General features: G+C 45.0%; 2 protein-coding genes across 12 annotated transcripts in view; both read left to right on the top strand.

Moving 5' to 3' along the window:
- Positions 1-8444, top strand: part of LOC119440557 (sterol regulatory element-binding protein cleavage-activating protein) — a 134213-nt gene extending 125769 nt beyond the window's left edge. For all 11 annotated transcript variants that reach the window (XM_049661916.1, XM_049661914.1, XM_049661911.1 and 8 more), the window contains exon 28: positions 839-8444. In XM_049661916.1, the coding sequence (XP_049517873.1) occupies positions 839-1018 (180 nt within the window). In that variant the 3' untranslated portion in view covers positions 1019-8444. The remainder of the gene's footprint in view (positions 1-838) is intronic.
- Positions 8445-12828: 4384 nt separating this feature from the next.
- On the top strand, positions 12829-15297 carry LOC119440558 (phosphate-regulating neutral endopeptidase PHEX). The gene has a single exon (XM_037705457.1). It carries the CDS (start codon positions 12829-12831, stop codon positions 15295-15297), a length of 2469 nt encoding a protein of 822 aa, XP_037561385.1.
- The last annotated feature ends 4070 nt before the right edge of the window (positions 15298-19367 follow it).

A 19367-nucleotide genomic window follows, 5' to 3' on the forward strand; every position in this document is an offset into this window, starting at 1 on the left:
ATAGCCAATTTAGCCTAATTTTTTAAGTTGTCATCATTGCTGTCACAACATGGCTACAGAACTCGTTTCTGCATACAATGCTCTGCTTTCAATGCGTAAATTCATTGAAATTAACAGTTAATTTACATGTTAAAGCGAGTGGCAATAGAGCCATGTCACATGTATTTGACATTCCAGAGATTTGCGTGCAGTACAATGGTGCGCCATTTCTGTCAAGGAGTGCAGGCCACAGTTATGTTCACTATGTTTACAAAGTCTTTCAGGAAAGAAATATCATACACAATACTAAACAGCATGAAGGATGACGTGCTGATGTCTGTTGACAGTAACAAAGTTGTCTGACAGTGATGATGCAGTGATGACAATAGATTTAAAGTGTGAATAAATTTTCATTTTGTAAAGGTAAACTTGCACATTTGATGTTCTTTTTCATTAGAAAAATTAGGGACATGCTAATATTTTCACGTTATAAAAATCAGGGTTTCATTTGGTAGGAATATGCATTATTTCCTTACGTTCAACAACAAAAAAAAAAATGTTGCACTCGTCAGAATTCGGGTTAATACAATAAATGAATTTAATTTATCTGGAGTCCACTGTAGGTTTTATTGATTTCCTAATAGTACTGCTTGCATGTTCCCATATGACCTTGTTTCTAAATTCTTTCTTTTGCTTTTACAAGAATAAATGTTTTAATTCACAACACCCACTTCTCTGATGTCTCCCAATAGAGTGACACTGTATGTAAATAAATTAAGTAAAAATGAAGCCAGCCTTTTATTTTTTGTTGCTCTCGTCATAGGCTTACTTTCCCTGTTCCTACACCACTCAACTGCAGGATCACCTGGTTCTGTGGGACTTAAACCAGGGTGAAGCAGTGCAAGTGGTCATGCTGGGACCAGGCGACTCGGGTGTGGCTGTTCACCAGGTGCATTGCACTTCGGACGCAGTGGTGTGTGACTATGGCCACAGCCTGTGTGTGGTCTACTTTCCAGCACTGAGCACCAAGTTTGACTGATAGACCAGGACTGGGAGAACCTTCCGTGCCCTTCGCCAAAGATCTCGTCATGAGGCTGGATACAGCCGATAGTGGCCACAAACACAGACTAGTGTTGACAGGCTGCATTGTCAGCATGAAAACAAGGTTCTGAGCTTGCATCACAACCATTGCCTCATAGTCGACACTATGTTTGCTTTTTGTTTCACCTGCATTGAGCCCAGGGAAGCAGCAGTCACGTTCACCAACTTGCCAAGAATGACAGCCCAGTGTGCAGGTCAACACTCCAGCTCCAAGAAAACGGCATTGACACCGCTGTGGCCACTGTTGCCATGTGCCACTTGAACAACTGCATGGCGCACGTTCTCATCTCATTATTTAATTTTCATGCTGACATTGCAGATTCTGTCTTTCTCATTATTCCGGTCTCACCTTGTGCCCATCAAGGTGCTCATTGCGCCATACTCGCAACTTGTGCGATCATTTGTGAGTGTGCCCAGAGTGCGTGCGATGTCTTCAGAAGACCTATAGAGTCACCTATGGGAAAGCGCATGACACTTTGCCAAGCACTTTCGACCACTCCACATGTTGGCCACCACCGCAGGCATCACCATCATCTTCACATGTGCGGCCTCATGAGGCCCTGCGTCATCTTCGTGTTGGTGTTTGTTCATCTCCACCTTCGTGCATCTATGAGCAGCAGTGGGACACAGCTGCACCCAGTGAGCTTTGACTGCTTTTGAAAGTACATCTGGAGCAAAGTCTTTGGGCCCATTTTTTGAACAGCTGGTGCATCGCAAGAAAAGAGAGAGAGGTTTATTTCTAATGAGTGCTGATACCTTTTGAAGGCTATCAAACAGGTAAAGCTAAGTCTCCATTTCATATCTAGGTTTGTTGAAGTGTCACCTAATGTAAGACAGCAGCTCATTGTGTTAGACGCCATTGCTGCCATGTCAAGCCTCGCTGACAGTTGTGCAATTAGTGACTTGCTTGAAGCGAGAAGCATGTGATTGCGAAGTTCAGAAAACTCAAGTCTACCACAGAAGCAGTGGAGATACCACTGCGGGCATTCTACAGCTTTTTAAATTCATTAATACTTAATTGTTTTCATTGCAACTTGTTCCCTCGTGGTGGTTCAGTTCCTTCGCTAACGCTGTATGCCGAGTGCTTCTAATGAGAAGACCTGCAAGCACTAGGATGCACAAGTAGCATTTGCATTCTGCAGCTACCATTTACAAGGGACCTTGTTTTTAATGCATTTGTGGACTTGTTTAAAATTCAGTCTGCTGGTATGACCAACTTATTTATTACTCTTCTCTTAGTAGCTTTCACTTTCATTCTGTTCTTGTTTTTAGAATGAGTCGAAGTTGTTTTTGTTCTATTGAATGAGTGTACCTGCTGTGTACATTTTGCAACCAGCATATGTCAAGTGTACATATATTGTAGCATACCTTTTCGTGTTACGTTGTTATTCCTACTGTGATTCAGATCTATAACTAATGGTATTGCTGCACTTTTGAGATATGTGCGTGGTTTTCATCTCACTGGGATTTTATGTCCTTTGAAGCTGTATCATGCTTTTGTGGACCTTGTAATGCGTCCTGTTGTCATGCCATTCAATGTATGTCGGTACTATGCCTCTTATTTCCTTTTACCCAGGATTGCAATGTCTTCTGTTGAAATGATTTTACCAAACAGCCAGCCTCTTTGCATAAGATCCTGTAGTTTACTTCAACTGACCTACTAGTCTGCATGTTGATAATAGCATTGGAATTACATATGGGACACTTTTTTTTTTTTTACAATGATAACAATATTTAAAGAATTGTTTGATCACTGCGAGGGTGCTTTCTTTACTACTTGTGCCTTCAATGCAGAAGACACTAGGCGGATGAGTAGTGGTCACCTTCTGTTTGCTATTAAGGTCCATGTTGCAATGGCAGTATTGCAGAGGAGCATCGCAGAAGGCTGACAGATAATTTAAAAGTGCCATTCATTTTTTAGATATTCTAGACACAATGTCACCTTTTCTCACTCCGATTCTGCTGCAGTGCACAAAGAGTGCTGGGCTTGACACTGTCACGATGCTTGATGCTGTCATGACACAAAGCAGCTCATAAGTGCAATGGGCTGCTTAGACTTCTAATCCATCATTACGTTTCTGTATCGCAAGTGATGGTCCGTCACCAACAGATGAGCTTCGCAAGATAAGAGACAAGCACAGGCGGTGGAACCTGTTTTCTCAAAAATAGATCAAACAAGGCCGCAAGCACCACATGGGAAGCATTTCCAATGCTCTTCATATGCGATTTAGAATCGGAATTGAAAAAAGGTAAATTTGCATTGATGAATATTTCAACAATGAATGACGTTATCAAAGTCGCATAACTGTTCTAGCATCCCATGATGGCCCCCTGTATTACTACCATTCTAATATGACCTTTAAAGCTGGTAACTAGAAACGTTAATCCTACTTAATAAACAGACTGTGACAGTTACTTGTTCATCTGTTGTCCACCACACTGAAAAGACCAATAGTGAAGAAAGCATCCTCGCAGTGGCTGAATTCCTTCTTTAAAAATTTTGAAGGTTAGTTGAATGGAATATTTGGTCATATCCCACAATGTAACTAGAATTACATGGTTCAAGACTCTGTGCCTGACTTACACTGAAGTTATAATAGAGTTGTGTGCATGCACAGAGCAAATCTGTTAATTACAGATGTCCTAATTCAAGCTGACACTGAGATTCTGTAAAAGTGCAAGGTTGGTGCTTTTTTTTTTTTTTTGCAGTAAACAAATTGCAAACTGGTTATTTCGTCTTGATTTCTTACTGGAATAGATTGCTCCTCATCAGAGCATTTTGACAGAAAGAAAGAGCCAACACTTATGAAAGACACGAAAGGACAAATGCAGTGCAGTTCACTTATAAAATATTCATAAAACTTGACAATCGAATTGTTATAAGCAATCATCATTGTACCTAGACTGGACTTAGAATAAGAGCGTTAAAGAAATTGTGAAGTCAAAACTCAACGGGTTTAGTGCCAGTAACATTGCAGCCCGCCTAATTTGTCGCTGTGGCAGGCATTAGGTGGGAAAATGAAGTCCAAAATGTGTGCTTACTTGGCAGAGCTTGACGCTCCCGTAAAATATTCCGTTACACAAGTTCTCTGGACTGCATGAAATTATCTACCATATTGTGTATTTAATGTAGGGCAGTCTCTTGGAATACTTTATATATTATGTCAGGATCATTTAGTTAATTGAACTTGTTTATTTAATTACTTATGACACCTTGAACACATTTTTCCAGTCTAGGATTTCATCACTGCGCCCACTATTTAATGGTAGTCACATCATTTTATCCACTCAAAGCAAAAGTTGATGTTGCTTGAAGTGGATGATTACAAGCTGTATATTGTCTTATATGGTGTTAACATAAGTGAATTGCACTGTAGTGGAAAAGGTCACCAATCATTTATTAGCATCTATATGTTTCTTCACTGGTGAAGCTGCGTTTCCTTTGTTCAGTGTGTTGGATGCTGCTGGACTTGAAGCACCTAACTTAGGTTCACACAAGTCACCTGTTAAAAAGAACATAGCTCCTATTGACTGAGATTGTGTGTTTACCAGATTTTCATCTGGATGGAAATTTGGATTAAGGAGATTACGATGTACAAGCTTTAGAGTGTGCAGATGTCTTGAGTTTTGCCTGTATGCTTGAACTGTGAATTCAGCTGTGTGAACAGGCAGCAGTTCAGTGTCTGTCACCTGTGCAAAAATTGTTTTTTAAGTTCTTGTCACATTCTCAGCACACATTTAGCTTTGTGAGCTCATTGTGCTATACTGCTTATTCCGGTCTGTGATGTATACGTGATGGGTGTAGCATATTGTGCATTCCCGTGTCCGGTGTAATGTGCATGTTCTGGAATAGGGGTTGAGTGCCAAGGTACTGCTGGGTCACTAATGTTTGGCAAAGCTAGTGTCCATGTGATAAAAGTGAAAAAAATTTTAATTTTAGAAAAAAGAAGGAAGACCGCTGCTCAGTCTGAAGTAGGTCAGGAGTCGTGGCGTCAGTACTCCAATTTTCATTACTTTGTTGCTTGGCCAGGTTCGTCTTTGTTGGATGTCGGCGCCTCTTAAAGGGGCCCTGAACAACTTTTTATCCAAGTCGGGAAATGCATTTGAAGTTAAAATAGGTTATTTCAGAAATACTTTGCCACAAGAACTACTTCAATACAGTCAGCAAAGCGGAGTTATTGGCAATCAAAGGCCGCCTATGATCCCCTTCTTGGTGCTCCCGCTCCTTCTTCAATGCCTTGCATTGCGAAAGATATGGTGGAGCAGGGTGTGCTCACAATGCTCTGCCTACTGAATGTCACTGTGGAGCACAGTTCAAGTTTGATTTTGGATGTTCATGTAGATGCCACTATTTCTGATTTTGGCGTCTACGACGTGCCAAATGTGGTTGTCCTCAGCGAGCCGCAGTGTGCTCAGCGAGCGGATTTGTTGTGGCGGCCATGGTATCTACGCTATATAGTAGACCGAAGCTACATTCCACTGTAGTGCATATACGCAGCCTTTGCTTTGTGCATGACAGGGCTTGAGTGCATGCTCGCACTCATATGCTCCAAGTCTGGCTGTTGTGCGTGGTGCAGACCGGCTTCATTCTTCACCAGCTTGGGGGCCGATGGATAGTAGCAACATCCCACTTGCGCATGTTGAAGTGGTGTCAATAGCTCAGTATGAAGCGAAGTCTGCCAAGGTGTCTAGCCAGGAGCAGCCAAGAGTGAGCGCACGCTCACAAGTATGTGTGTGGTCTGACCTTAAGTTTTCCGTGGTTTTAGACTAGTTGAGTGTTCAAAACTAGTTGAAATTAGAAAGACTCGACGGCTACGACATCGATAAGCAGGGTGGCCAAAGTTTAATTCCTACGCGGGCGGCCCCAGCTGAGCGTGAGCGTACGATAGTTGGCTTCTTCTGAAAGTATGTAATTGTTATTGAAATTGGGAAGTATATTTTCGCTTACTTCAGCCTGTTTATTAAATTGCGTCAATAAATATACACAGTAACAGTAGGAAGAAGCGCACTAATCCAAATACCCTTCTTGATGTCAGCTATTGGCCAATAACAGCCACGTATGGGAATATGCTATATCACGAAATGTAGCAGCCTGTGGACTAACGGCAACATTGAACCATGTGTTGTGGGAGTGTGAAGCCATCGGCTCCGCCTTCAGCGAGGATACGTGGGCTGCGCTTTTGGGCAGCCTCGAACTCAACGACCAAACCCTGGCCATCCAGAGTGCCCGCGATCGGGCCGTCAAGCTCGGCTTGGCGGTCCCTACGTGGGACTAGCCGGGTGACACGAGGTCTCCCCTGTGTCTTCTCTGGACCTAAATAAAGTTATTTCACTCACTCACTTACCCAAAAAGAGTGAGGAGAAGGCTTCTGTTGAAAAGAGCGTTTGTGAAAAAGGTGACTTTCGCACTCGTGAGCTCCACGTGCCACGCATGATTGCAAAATTTGGCTGAAATGTTCACAGCAGCATATGCTAACCGCGGACTGTGTTTTGTCAACAAGCACGAGGGATGGTTCAGGGCCCCTTAACTGCCCTAATACAGTTGAACTTCAACATAACCAACACTAATGTAAGGAATTACAAGATACAACGAATTGTCGGATATATAACAAAGTAAATATAAAATTCGGTTTGCCTTTATTTGTGTCAGTTCGTGTTCTATTGCTTTAACGAAACCAAAAGGGAAGTCAAAGCTGTCTCTTGCAATAAAGTTTTTTTTTTTTTTTACGTGCACGTTTTTTAAAGTAATAAGCTATTAGTGAAAAGTTTAAAATTTCGAAGAAGCAAATCGTATCTGCATGGGTGCACATGAGTCATTCACCGCAGGATAATGGGTGTTCTGGATGCTTGCACCTTCTATATAAACATCTTACTGGACTTATCTCGAGCAGAGGCTCAAAATATAACCTTTTATGGCACAGGTGGTTCTACTTGTTAATGGAAACAATTGCCAACACTGATATTTGTGTGCACTTTTCTAGCAGATATATTGCATAGACTAGACAAAATTTTGCTTTGTTTGCAACATCATTGCGTTGATGTTTGACTGTACTATATTCTAGAACATCATGGAACCTTGAACCTGCAGCTGTTACTCATAGTGTCATGTTCTACATGAATATAGGCCTTGACTGAGTGCCTTCTCATGCCAGCCACAATCTACGAGCTAGAAGAAAAAACGCTTTTGTTGAATTACCATTTTGATGATAGTATTGCACACAAACATAGATTTCGGTATATTTTAGTGTACTTATAGTGACAAATTATTTTCTTGCATAACACCATATGTATGTAGGATCTGGCACCAGATTTGCCCCATTTTCAGAAAGTAGCACTTTTGAAGGACTGGCTGTAGAAAGTATTGAACTATGCAGATGTGCAATTCTTGTTTTAACACACACCTTTGGCATGTTTGTTTTGTCTATGTGTGTGCACTACAGGGCATGGGTGCAAAGCATCAATTCTTTTCATGCTGCTAAACAGGCATTTGCAACAGGACTTTCTTCCCTGGCTCAGCACTTAGACCATATATTTGGTCTGAAAAACGACAGGATACAAATTTGGGGCTTTTTCTTCAATTTGTGATGTAAAAGAATTACAACGGGCTACTGTGTACAGAATTAGAGCTAAATGCGAGGATAGCTAAGGCTACGAATGAAAATACGAGATCAAAGAATTTCCAGTCCTGCTTTTCCCGACTTTGCATCTTGTCTGTGGCATGGGCTTGGTTTATCTTCTTTTTTATCATGTGGGGCTTGCTAAACAATGTTCATGTTGTGAGTGTGTGTGTTTCCGGTGTACTGAGAACATGATTTCGGAGTATTAATCTCCGAAATGCCTTCTGGCACCTAACGTTCTTAATTTTATGGAGTGACTCTGGTGTTATTGTGTACCTGGTACAGCTTGGCACTGACCATGAGAAGTGTTTTAGTAGCGGTGAAGTGCAGAAGTGGAAACCTGCCAAGACCCCTGTGCATTGGTTTGGGAAGTTCAGTAGGTGATATAAATTTATTCTGAGGAACCTTTCATTGTTTCTTCATTCTCGTTCACAAGCTCTCCGTCAATTTCACTCATGAAGTCTTGCGTATGATTTAATTTAGCGAGATAGTTTTTGTGATTTTTTTTTTCTTAGCACATCCTCCTAGCAAACGTGTCAGCTGCCAAGGACCTGTAGCATTGCCTTTGCCTTGCCCGATCCAACATGTAGAAGTTGGATCAAATTTGCGCAGACGCATTGGTTGCATTGTGGGAGAAACAGAGCTATTTTGCTGCAGTGTATTTTTTGTGTCTCATCCTGGCAAGACATCAAATTGCATTTGTGCAGACTGGTTTTTTACTCGTAATAAATTATATATATTATATGCTTGAATGTTTCTGTGATTTTTTTGTACCGGTGTTGTACTGCAGGTCATAGAGCCCCTTGGAGCTAGTTTTGAAGAGCTAGACTGATACTCACCCAGCACAGAATAAATTAAACTGTTTATTAGTACAATAGTTTCACTATTGCTTCTGCTTTACTGACTTCTGTTCTTGCAAGATGATTAATTAGTCAATAACTGGAGAAGAAATGGTTTGTTAAGTCTGTTAAGTGAATTCTGTAGTGTAAGTAAAATAATGCATATGCTTATATGCTCTTGGACCAACACCAAAAGCCTCAATCTTAGTACTCTTCATTTCACCAATGACTGTCAATTGATTTTAACTCGAACTTAATATCTTTAATAACCCGAGACAGGAATCACTGAAACATTTCATATGTATTGTTTCTGGAACTGCGCTAGAAAAGAGATGGGCGTAAGAATGCAAGAACGCTGTAGAGTACGAGAAGGATGAGGTTGGAAAAGTGGAGACTAGTGTGTGGCACCAGTTGCGATCAACCGCGACTGGCGATTGAAAGGAGATTGTGACTACCGATTTGCACAATGGCAGGCGCAACCTACCGGTCGCCACATCGAAATACACTGAGATTCTGTGCTCATGCCTTGATTCGAACACAGCAACTGTGCATGTTAGCATGATTACACAGGACTAAAGAAATTGTGAAAAAGCCGGCAGATGCGACGTCCAGTGGACATCGATGTTATGCGAAGCAGTGTGCGGGGAGCCTACCAAGTTAACAAAATGACCATGAGAGCACCAGGAACTGCCGGCTGTTATGATGTTATATCATGTTAGCAGAACGCGGTGATCTATTTGGACAAAAGTTTCTCTGCATCGTCTTAGTATGCGTCCAGCCCGCAATGAATTCTTTAAAAAATAAAGGATGGTTCACATCTGGAAAAACACTCTGCGCACCACACTATCCAGCAATATAAATGTTTTTTTTTTTTTTTTCTGATGACCGTGCCTCATTTAAAAGTAAATTGAAACTTGCTCTGTGGATGCCCCTTGTTAAATATCGCCATATTGCAGAGCATCACACATAAATAATGCCCAGTTCTTCGGCATACCATCCATTAGTGAATTCTAAGATACTGCATGTTACCTGAACTGAAAGATAAACCAGAATGTGCTGTTATTTTTTTACACACACTGTACGATGAGCTTTTCATGCAGTGTAGTGCATAAGAAATGATTGCAAACTAAAATGCTCCAAGACATCTACTTCATACTATGTGACATAGTCAAACTTTAAATTTATTACCTCAACAAATAAAAAAAAGATGCAAAACGCATAATTAACAAGGGTGACAAATAGCAGCAAAGGTGGCCATGCAGATATCTTGAAGATGATTGCTGCCACAGCCAAAGCAGGCCAGCCTTCATAGGAGAGCACTGGCTGCCCACATAAGCTTGCTGTCGCAGGTGACGCGTGATGGTTCTTGTAGACACAGGCAAGCAAGATCTGGACAGAAGAGGAAAAAAAGCGAGGGAGAAAATGAGAATGTGTAAATTGGAACTTCAATTAGCAATATCTGTTGCAAGCAAGAAGTTCAACTCGCATTAAAAATAAATTTAAGACCTCTCTTTTCTTTAGGTACTGGGCTCTTAAGCTTAAGATGATGCTTAAAATTACTGGTATATCTCCTGGCACATAGTTATTAAAATGCAGAGCAGAGCCAGACAGAGAAGTGCCTTCAATTTAATATATGGTGCTTCGTGCCTAGAAATGCACTTATCAACTTGTCAAACAAGTCTTTGGGAACCTCTCTGCAAAATGTAATCAGTTTAAAGCATTTAACCGTACTGCAGGTAAATGATTTGCTATCTTGAATAAAAAGTTAAATCGCGTTTTATATTAAACCAAAAGCAAGTTTGGCATTTTGCACTGTCTATAGTTGTCGCCTTTGTTGCATGCTTAAACATGACATAGTACAGGTTAAGCAGGTAGCATACAAAGGACTGGTGATAAAGTATCACAAAGCAATGTTTCTGGGGCTGGGTCAATCACTTTTGTTGATATATTTTCATCTGACCCTAATTGGCTTAAGGCAATATTAATGCGCCACCTTGGATGATACGTCACACAAAATTGAAGGTATCTCATGATGTGATCAAATGAGAACATTGCCCCGTATTGGAAGTGTTAACATATGCTGGTTGCGCCAGAAAGTGCAAAGTGATTTGTAGAGGTTGCAAATTTATCAGTGCCTCTATAGACACAGGTATTTCTGAGTATCTACACTGACTAGCAGTTGAGAAGCCACTACACCGAAAAGCTATATTCAAGTAAAGGTCCATGCTGAAAGGCCCACTTAGCGAAAGGGCAAACGTGTCAGCCTAATCATAGGGCCTGGAAAAATAACTTACTAAATTCTGATAACACCTCTAATTGATATAGATGATAGATGACTTCCTGCCTCCCAGTGTCCCCAGCACGGAATGAGATGCCTGACAAATTTAGAGCGTGTCTACTTTACCGCTGAAGGGATCGCACCGCGGTGGCTAGCAGCGTGACAGACACCGCTGCGATCACCGGCGTTTCGCTCCTGCTGTCAGTCCCTGCTGCGCTAGCATGGAATAATGGTTTCCAGGTGTCGTGTGCGCACACTGGGTAGAAAACGACATCACACCTTTGATTGCTGAAGTTCTAGTGTGACATTATTCAACAATGAAGGCAGGTTATTATGTTGCTTCTTGTGAGTTAGTTTGTCTTTTGCGTCTTTTGTTAACGCCGACGGTTACCGTACATGTAACATGCCGTTTGGCATTTTATGCACTTTTAGACAAAAACATATAAAAAAGTTTTTGACCGAAACAGACTCTGCTGACACCAGTAGTGGGTTGTTACCGCAGATAGAATATATACTAGTATTTTTCAGGCGCTTAGGCGCTATGTCTAGAAGAGATTCTATTTTCATTTATCGTAGACCAAGGCGTCCATAGCCGTTCGTAGCCGTTTCAAGAAGTTTTTAAGAGGTTCTGTGTGTCGTGGGACAGCTGCACAGAACCAAGGTAATATTGTTTGCCGTCGCTTGGAGATACTCAGATTAGTTTTTTTGCATTCCGCCTAATTACATAATTAGTCGTAATTAATTAATCAATTGTTGTGTCGCGCTCCCCTCTGGTGCCATAAATAGCACTCGCTACCATTGTTGTATGCAATGTCCGCATGATGGAGCCGCGACCTCCCTGTCTGTGCGTTTGTATGAATTCGTTGGGCCAATCAGGTGTGATCACGCCACCTGTGAATGTGATCACGCCACTTGTGTAGCAGCCAATGGAATTACCCAAACTGTCCTTCAAATGCTATATAAGTTGAATAAACGCCACGTGGTCAGACCCTCTCACCCGGAAGAAGCGTCTCGATCCGCCTTGCATCACTGCGTCGTCCTCTCAGACGCTAGGCCTTCTCCGTCGGCTGGATCGCGTGCGACAGTACAATCAACTTCTCAAATATTATAATTAGATGAAAAGTGTCAATGAGAAAATTGTAGAGCAACATGAAAAAATTCGTCAGCCCTTCCACTCCGTGAAGATGGCTAACCAGCGAAGCTGAAACGTGCGGCCCCGGTGTTTATCACTGGGTTAATACCGAGGGTTCATTGAAGTATTTCTCAATTATGACGTTACACACACGTTCGGCTGCGACGGAGAGAACGACGTCACTGACGGTATGCCGGCAGACCGCCGTATTCGCTTACGTTCGATGTCTCGAGTTTGCTCGGCGGCGTGGTTAGCAGCATTCCCCCGCCATTTCCGCTTGCGATTCTTCGAAATTAAATTGCTTCAAAATTAAATCTGCCCGTTACGTAAGACAATGAATGGCTCATACCCCCTTAAGCAATGGCTCATACCCCTGTAGAGGCGGCCTCCCAATTACGACGACAGAAGAGAAGTGAAATTTTACGCTGGAATGATGAGCGGCAACGCAGCCAGCTGTGGAAGAAGACGACGACGACGAACGCGGGAGCAGTGGCACGAGCGCGCGCCGAGCACGAGCACGAGCGCAACCCGAGGGGCGCCAATGAGCCAGCTGCGGAAGAAGACGACGACGCTCGAGCCAATGCTGATGATGACAGTTTTCTGTACACAGGCGATTTCGCCTAGCCATATACGATTTCACCTAGACATATATAGAGCTTCGCTTTAAAACTACCGATACAGCTTTCTGTTGCTCAATACGTGCAACATAAAAGTGCTTTTCCGAGCGTGAAAGAAGCCGGCGAATACACGCAAAGTGCCTCGAGTGGCCAGTCGCGCGGCAATTAGTAGACGAAGAAAAATGTAGCCACCCACTCGTGCCCTTTTTGCTCTGGTGCACGCAATGCGCGTGCAAGCCCTGTTCGCATTTTAAAAACCGTCGCAATGGCTGACGGCAGCAGCAGCAGCAGCAGTAGCAGCAGCACACTACCCAGCATTGCTGGGAAGGAGCAGCACAGACAGAACACCGAAGCAGTAAGCAGCTCGCCACTCGAGCGGAGCAGCGTTGTGCAGCCCCACCGCAGCGCCTGGGCCGCCCTCCTCTGGGGCCTCACCGTCGCGACCACAACGCTCCTGCTCGTTTCCGTCGTCGTCACCGCCTTCGTCACGACTACGCTGCTTTTGCCTCGCATCGACGTTCGCAGCACGTTCGGTCTAACACCACCGCCGCTGCCGCCACCACCGCCACCACCTCCAGTGGCTCTCAGTGGCGCCGATGCCTTGCCGTTCAGCAACGAAGCGTTATCCGCGGCAGCATCGTTAAATAATAAGCGTGTCCTTAATGCCAAGTCGCACGAAACCAAGCCCTGCGACTCGACGGCGTGCGTGGAGCAGGCCAGAATGCTGCTGCACCAGATCGACTCCAGCCGAGACCCCTGCGACGACTTCTACGCGTACGTCTGCGACAAGTGGGTGCAGTCGCGGCCCTTGACTCCGGGCGCAGAGCGCGTGTCCGTGGACACCGCCATGATCGAAGGCTACGCAGAGCACCTGGCTTCGGCACTGCATGACAACGTTGGCCGCAATTTTCCACAGCTGCGTTTCCTTCTGGATCACTGCATAGACCCCGAACCGGTGCTGTTTGACAACCTGATCGCCATGTTCATGGACACGACGCACTTGCGACCATGGATGGTGCGCGGTTCTTTGTCTTCCCGCCGGCAGCCGTCGGCCGCCGAGGTGTCACGCAAGTTCGGCCTTGCCTTCCGGCAGCTAGGCGTGGACGCGCTCTTCAGACCGTTCGTCGTCAAGGACATATCGCACGAGAACAAGCGATTCGTGGGCCTCGAAGAACCGTCGACGGTGCTGCTACGAGCGCCGCTTGAGAAAGAAGAATATGAAGTTGTGCGTGCTGGTTTCGCTTCCCTGCTGGCCTTTTTCCAGAACCAGACGGACGCGGACTTGCTGCGCTTCGAGGAACGGCTCTGCCGGGTGCTGGTGCAACCGCAGCTGGATGTTGCCGTGCTGGCCAATGGCAGCACGGTCAAGGTGCGCGACCTTCCCGCGCTGAGGAACTTCGAGTGGGCCGGCTTTCTGCAGAGCGTGTTCGGCAAGGGACTCAGGCCCATAACTTCCCGAACCTACGTCAAGCTTGCCTCTCCCGAGCACGTTCTGAATTTGACCCGCGACGGCGAAATCATGCGGTCGTCCCGAGAGCTGCTGGGATACTTGCTGTTCCGTATCAGCATGGCGCTTTCGCCGCTTCTCGGCGGCACTAAGTACCGCGACCAGGTGGCTGCGGTAAGCTGCGCTCGACACCCACAGTTCGCGCAAGCACTCACACCAGCGCACTACTGTCTCTGCCTGCTGAACCGATTCGAGCCGAATCTGCCTTTGCACGCTGTGCGCAACTTGTCCCGGGCACAACTGTCCAGAAGCGGGGGTGATGGCGAGGATGTACTCGAAGACCTGGTGTCTACGCTGCGGCTCGTACTCATCGAGCACGTGCTGGTGCGGCTCGCGCGTTTCGGCAGTGGTCTGAAGGCCAGCCTCTTGGAGCTGCTGAACGCTGTCTCGTGGGAGCCGCTGGCACCGCGTAGTCTACAAGAAAACGCGAGCACGCTGGCCGCATACCTAGACGGCATCTACACGAACAACGGGCGCACCTCGACGGCTCAGTTTTTCTACACCTGGATCCGAAAGTCGATCGAAAAGCGGCTCATGACACACATGAGCTCTCGCGCCTCCTTCCAAGGCTGGACAGGCGGATTTTTGAGCGCCGAGGCCCACATAGAGCCGCCTTACAATCGACTGGAGATACCGCTGCCGGTCTTTGACTTGTCCCTCAAGGACGATGCCGCGCTGCGGCCCCTCCAGGTGGCCAGAGCCGCCCCCCGAATCTACCGGCCCGTTTTTCGCGCCATCTACCACTGGGTCTTCAACCTCGAGTTCGCCGTCAGCAGTGGCAATCGCGGCGGTGTTCATAGCCTGGTGCAAGGCTTCTCCGACTTGCGACTCTGCCTTGAACGCCAGTACGGTTCGCTGTCCTGGGCGGAAAAGAGTGCGCAGCTTCACGCGTCGCGGACCTCGTGGTCCGATCTGTGGGATCTGCTGTCGGTGCGACCCGCTCTGGACGCGTTCCTGCTGTACGCCGGTCGCGTTTCTTCCGACTACCGGCTCACGCTGCTCGAGCGCTGGAACGCTAGCCAATTGTTCTTCCTGTACTACGCGGCCAACTTCTGCGACAACAGCAACCGGAGGTACTTGCGCGAGAACGCTGCCCGTGGTCCCCACAGCCCAGCCTGGTACCGCGTCAATGGGCCTCTTCGCAACACGCCGGAGTTTGCGATGGCCTTCGGCTGCAAGCCTGACTCGTTCATGAACCCGACGCAGAAGTGCATGCTTTCCATCTGAAGGATGTTGACTTGTCGCGCCAGTAACGAGATCGATGGGAGTTCCGGCATTGGTCGGTCCCTCTAACTGTGCACTCCACGGCGTTTCTTTTCTATTATATCTTTGTGCACACTTATGTTTAAGTTCCAACCATTATGATTCCGCATGGCACACATTAATCGCCACGCAATGAGTTACGCAATAATACATGTACTAAACGTTGATTTCTTGTCACGAACGTTTGATCTGTACGCGCAAATGCGGTGCTCTTATTTGTTAACGAACATGTCTGGTGCGCCAGTTATAAGTGCTGTCGCATTTATAGTGCACCTAATATTTTTTTTTGTGTTCCTTGCAGTTTTTATCTAAGCCGTATACGACTAAAAACCTGTTTTGAAACTTTTAACAGCGAAGCTGTTCTAGCTAACCGTAAAAAGTGGCGCCTGCTGTCGCAAAACCTCGCCGAGCTATGACGTCACTGCGTTGCCTAGCGACCACCTCGCGGAGCGACGTGCGCCTCGCCTCCTCTCCGTGCCATGCACATGTCTTGACATGGGACGTTAAGGAGAGGGAAGGAGAGCATGCGCACGGCGCGTGCAATGCTCGAGAGAGGGATAGAAAATGAGAGCGAGATAGAGAGAGAAAGAAATTGTAGCAGCACCAACGAGGCAACGCGCAGAACGGCTGCCGACGCCGCCCGCATTCCCCGTTTCCCGCGTTCGCACTGGGAAAACGCGGACTGCATCGGAAGCAGCTAGGCAGGTTTCTACCAGCCACGCCCCGGCAAGTGTGGAGGTAGTACACTGTAGTGGAGGCGCAGCTTGGCCCTGACGTCACCGGGAAGATAAAGCTCGGAGCCGCCGCGACGGCGGCAGAACTCTCGTTGACTCTGTGGCGAATACATGGGACGACCAAAGAATATCCGGACACCCGAAGAGGAAGGCGCTCATCTTGAAGCGCGCCGCGCGGCCAAGCGAGAATCTGCGCGTCGATGGCTAGTTGATTCGGAATACCGTGCCCAGCAGCGCTTAGCATTTCCCATAGCAAAACTTAGCCAGACCTAGTAAAACCTGGAAGAAGCTAGGTCAATCACCAGCTCCGCTGTTTACTCTAGCCTTGCACCACTAGTGCAAGCTGCCCACTTTTTTTACTGTTACTATTGGCACCTATTTCTACTAGCCATAGTGTCTGCGTACTTCTTTGTTTGACATTTATAAATAAATATAAAAGGTTGTGACTTGTTTAAGTATAGGCATACTATAAGCGAATGTTAACGACTAGCGCAGTCCTAGATGGAACGCGTTTCAGTTTTCAAGTTATTCAGCGACTTCGGCCTGCCTCATAATCAGTACTGGTTTTGGCAAGTAAAACGCAAAAAAAGAGGACATAAATGTGATACAATTGTTCTTCCGCAAGGAGTAGTAAGAAAAAGTAAACAATAAATAAAAGTTGTAATCATATGTGTATTAGGTGAAAAGTCGCGGTCTGCATGAAACAGCCGCGCCAGGTGAACAACTGTACCCAGGTAAACATGCAACGATAGCCAAGTATAGAACAATAACCAGATAAGAAAAAACGTAGCAACTGTTTCAAATGAGAATGTGCAATATATTTAAGGAGTGTAGTGCAAATATTTAGAGCAACGCATTATTAAGGGTGGCGGATTTTAGTAAATGAGTGACAGCCAATAATATATAATTAAGAGTTGCCAATGAATTTGTTGTTATACTTAGTTCAGGGCACTTGTTGCAGCTGTGAAATTGAATCCAGACGCTGCTCGAGGCATGTACGCTTAGCAGAATTACTCACGCGGACCAGCTCCACTTTCGAGACGTTCGTCCACAAACTCTGCCACGAAATTCGTCGGTCTTCTGTTGACCTTTGCCACCATTGTGCGAGGCGGACTTTTCAGAAAAAAAAAAATGTTAGCTGGAACGCCAATGAATTTCTATGCAAGTGTTGGGGAGGTAATTCTCGAAAGTGAATTGCTTAATTGTCTCAGCATTTATAAGCGCAAATACCTTGAGCAAAGGCCGACTCGCGATTGTAACAAGCGCGCCAATAAATGTGAAATTTTCGTTTTGCACACTCTAAAGTTCTGACATTGGTCCCCAAAGAAAGTAGTTAGAAAGTTATATTTTAGCTCAATAATTAGGCAGTATATAGCCGCTGCTATAGAGCAATTATTACCAAAGAATATTTTCACGGTGCCAGGAGCAGAACGACCGACAATGGCGACGATCATCAATGTGACGAAGAAGAGGACGCAGTGCCTGCTAGGTTATACCTCACCCTCACCCTCATTTACTTTTCCGTTTAGGTTTTTCTCTGTCCCCCTACCACCCGGCTTTTTGGCCCGTAGTGAGTAAGCGCCACAAGCTAAGCAAATCAAATCAAATCAAATCAAAGCAAAGCAAAACAAGCGAGGATTCAGGCCTTGGTGCTCAATTTGGTGTATTCACGTTGACTTGGTGAGTCGAATTCAACTCGCTCGCCACAACAACCGGTACGCGGCCTTAGTGACCTTTGATATATTGCGAAGACGTATGGCAGGGTTGAGCACGCCATCTTGATCAGCAGACTTGAAAGTGTGAATCTCCCACATTATATAACCGCATGGGTTCAGAATTTCCTAAGCGGACGTGCGCAGTATACTCTCCCCCGTATTATTTAATATTTTACCAAGTAATATTCCGACATACCATGATATGCAGGTATACGTATACACTTCTTTCTGGGGTTCTACGTGCCAACACATGTACACTGATGATATCGCATTTCTTTTGGTGTCAAATGATATACATACCCCATACAAAACTCTGCAGTCGTATTTGAATCAGATTAAAATTTGGCTTAAAAGAATACAAATGTCGCTAAATGTCAACAAAAGTGGAATCATTGTTTTCCCCTTAGCTTTTCCTGTTCGAATAACACTGACGTACGGTCAGGAGATAATTCCACAGGTAGAATCATTAAAATATCTGGGAATGATTTATCGAGAAAAAGCCTAATTTGCGGACTTGCATTGAGTGCATCGCATCTAAAGTAGCAAGTGCTGCTAGATTATTACGAAGAATCAGCAGCAGTCGTTCTGGAATACGCAGGGAGACTCTGCTGATCATTTATTGTATGTATGTCCACCCCATTTTAGAGTTTGGTTGCGTGTTATTTTCTTCAGGTCGTACTTACAAATTACGCCCTTTCGTTCTTTTATAGAACACGAATCAGTAGGTTTATGTCTTGGCCTTCCAAAATTTGTAGCGAATAATATTTTTTATCATGAAACTCACTTGCCTTCTCTTCAAACTCGATTTCGGATACTGACAGCCCAAACATTATTGAGCATCTATGCTTCCCTTCAGAGACGCTTCTACTAAGTGTTCATTTGAGAGCCGACTGCGTTCTTTGATAATCAATGGTCTCGACTACATTGTCCCCAGTCAATCTTTGTGCAGAAGCTGTTAAAGCCATTACAAGTATTCATTGGTGATGGGGTTTTCCCAAATTTACCTACTGCGACAACAAGAGTTGAATTTGGTGATATATTTCCCAAGAAAGATAAACTTCTGCCTGTACTTGAAGGGTGTGTTAGATGACCACCTTGAGAACCTCCAAATAGATGCCGTAATAGCCATAGATGCTTCTGTCAGTGAAGGGAAAGTCTGAGTGGGCATTTTCTCTCCTTAATTAAATTAGTCTTTTTCTCTTCGACGGCCCGAGTTGACACCAATATTCCTGGCAAAGTTATTCGCTATCATTCGAGCTCTACAAAACTGCCCACATCTATTTCTTCAGCCGTAACCCTAGCCGACTCCTCCTAACAGTGGCCTATTCATCTACCATTCTTCGAGGATTTTACTCATCTATCCCCCAATATTTACGCCTCATCTATTTGGTATGGGTACCAGGGCACATGGGACTCATTTTAAACGAGTCAGCAGACGCACTAGCGGTGGCATCTCTTAAAGGCCCGGTACTGAGGATCCTACGACATTCGGCATCCATCACTACTGCAAGATTAAAAAAAAAAAAAAAATCTTTCTGTCCAAGAGGAATATGCGAAACCATGTGTATTGAATAACAGCGGTTTT

The sequence above is a fragment of the Dermacentor silvarum genome, chromosome 2 (genome assembly GCF_013339745.2).
Source record: "Dermacentor silvarum isolate Dsil-2018 chromosome 2, BIME_Dsil_1.4, whole genome shotgun sequence".
In the NCBI taxonomy this organism is placed as follows: domain Eukaryota; kingdom Metazoa; phylum Arthropoda; class Arachnida; order Ixodida; family Ixodidae; genus Dermacentor; species Dermacentor silvarum.

Coding starts and splice junctions, on each gene's coding strand:
- LOC119440558 (XM_037705457.1), top strand. CDS start 12,829: ATGGCTGACGGCAGCAGCAGCAGCAGCAGTAGCAGCAGCACACTACCC.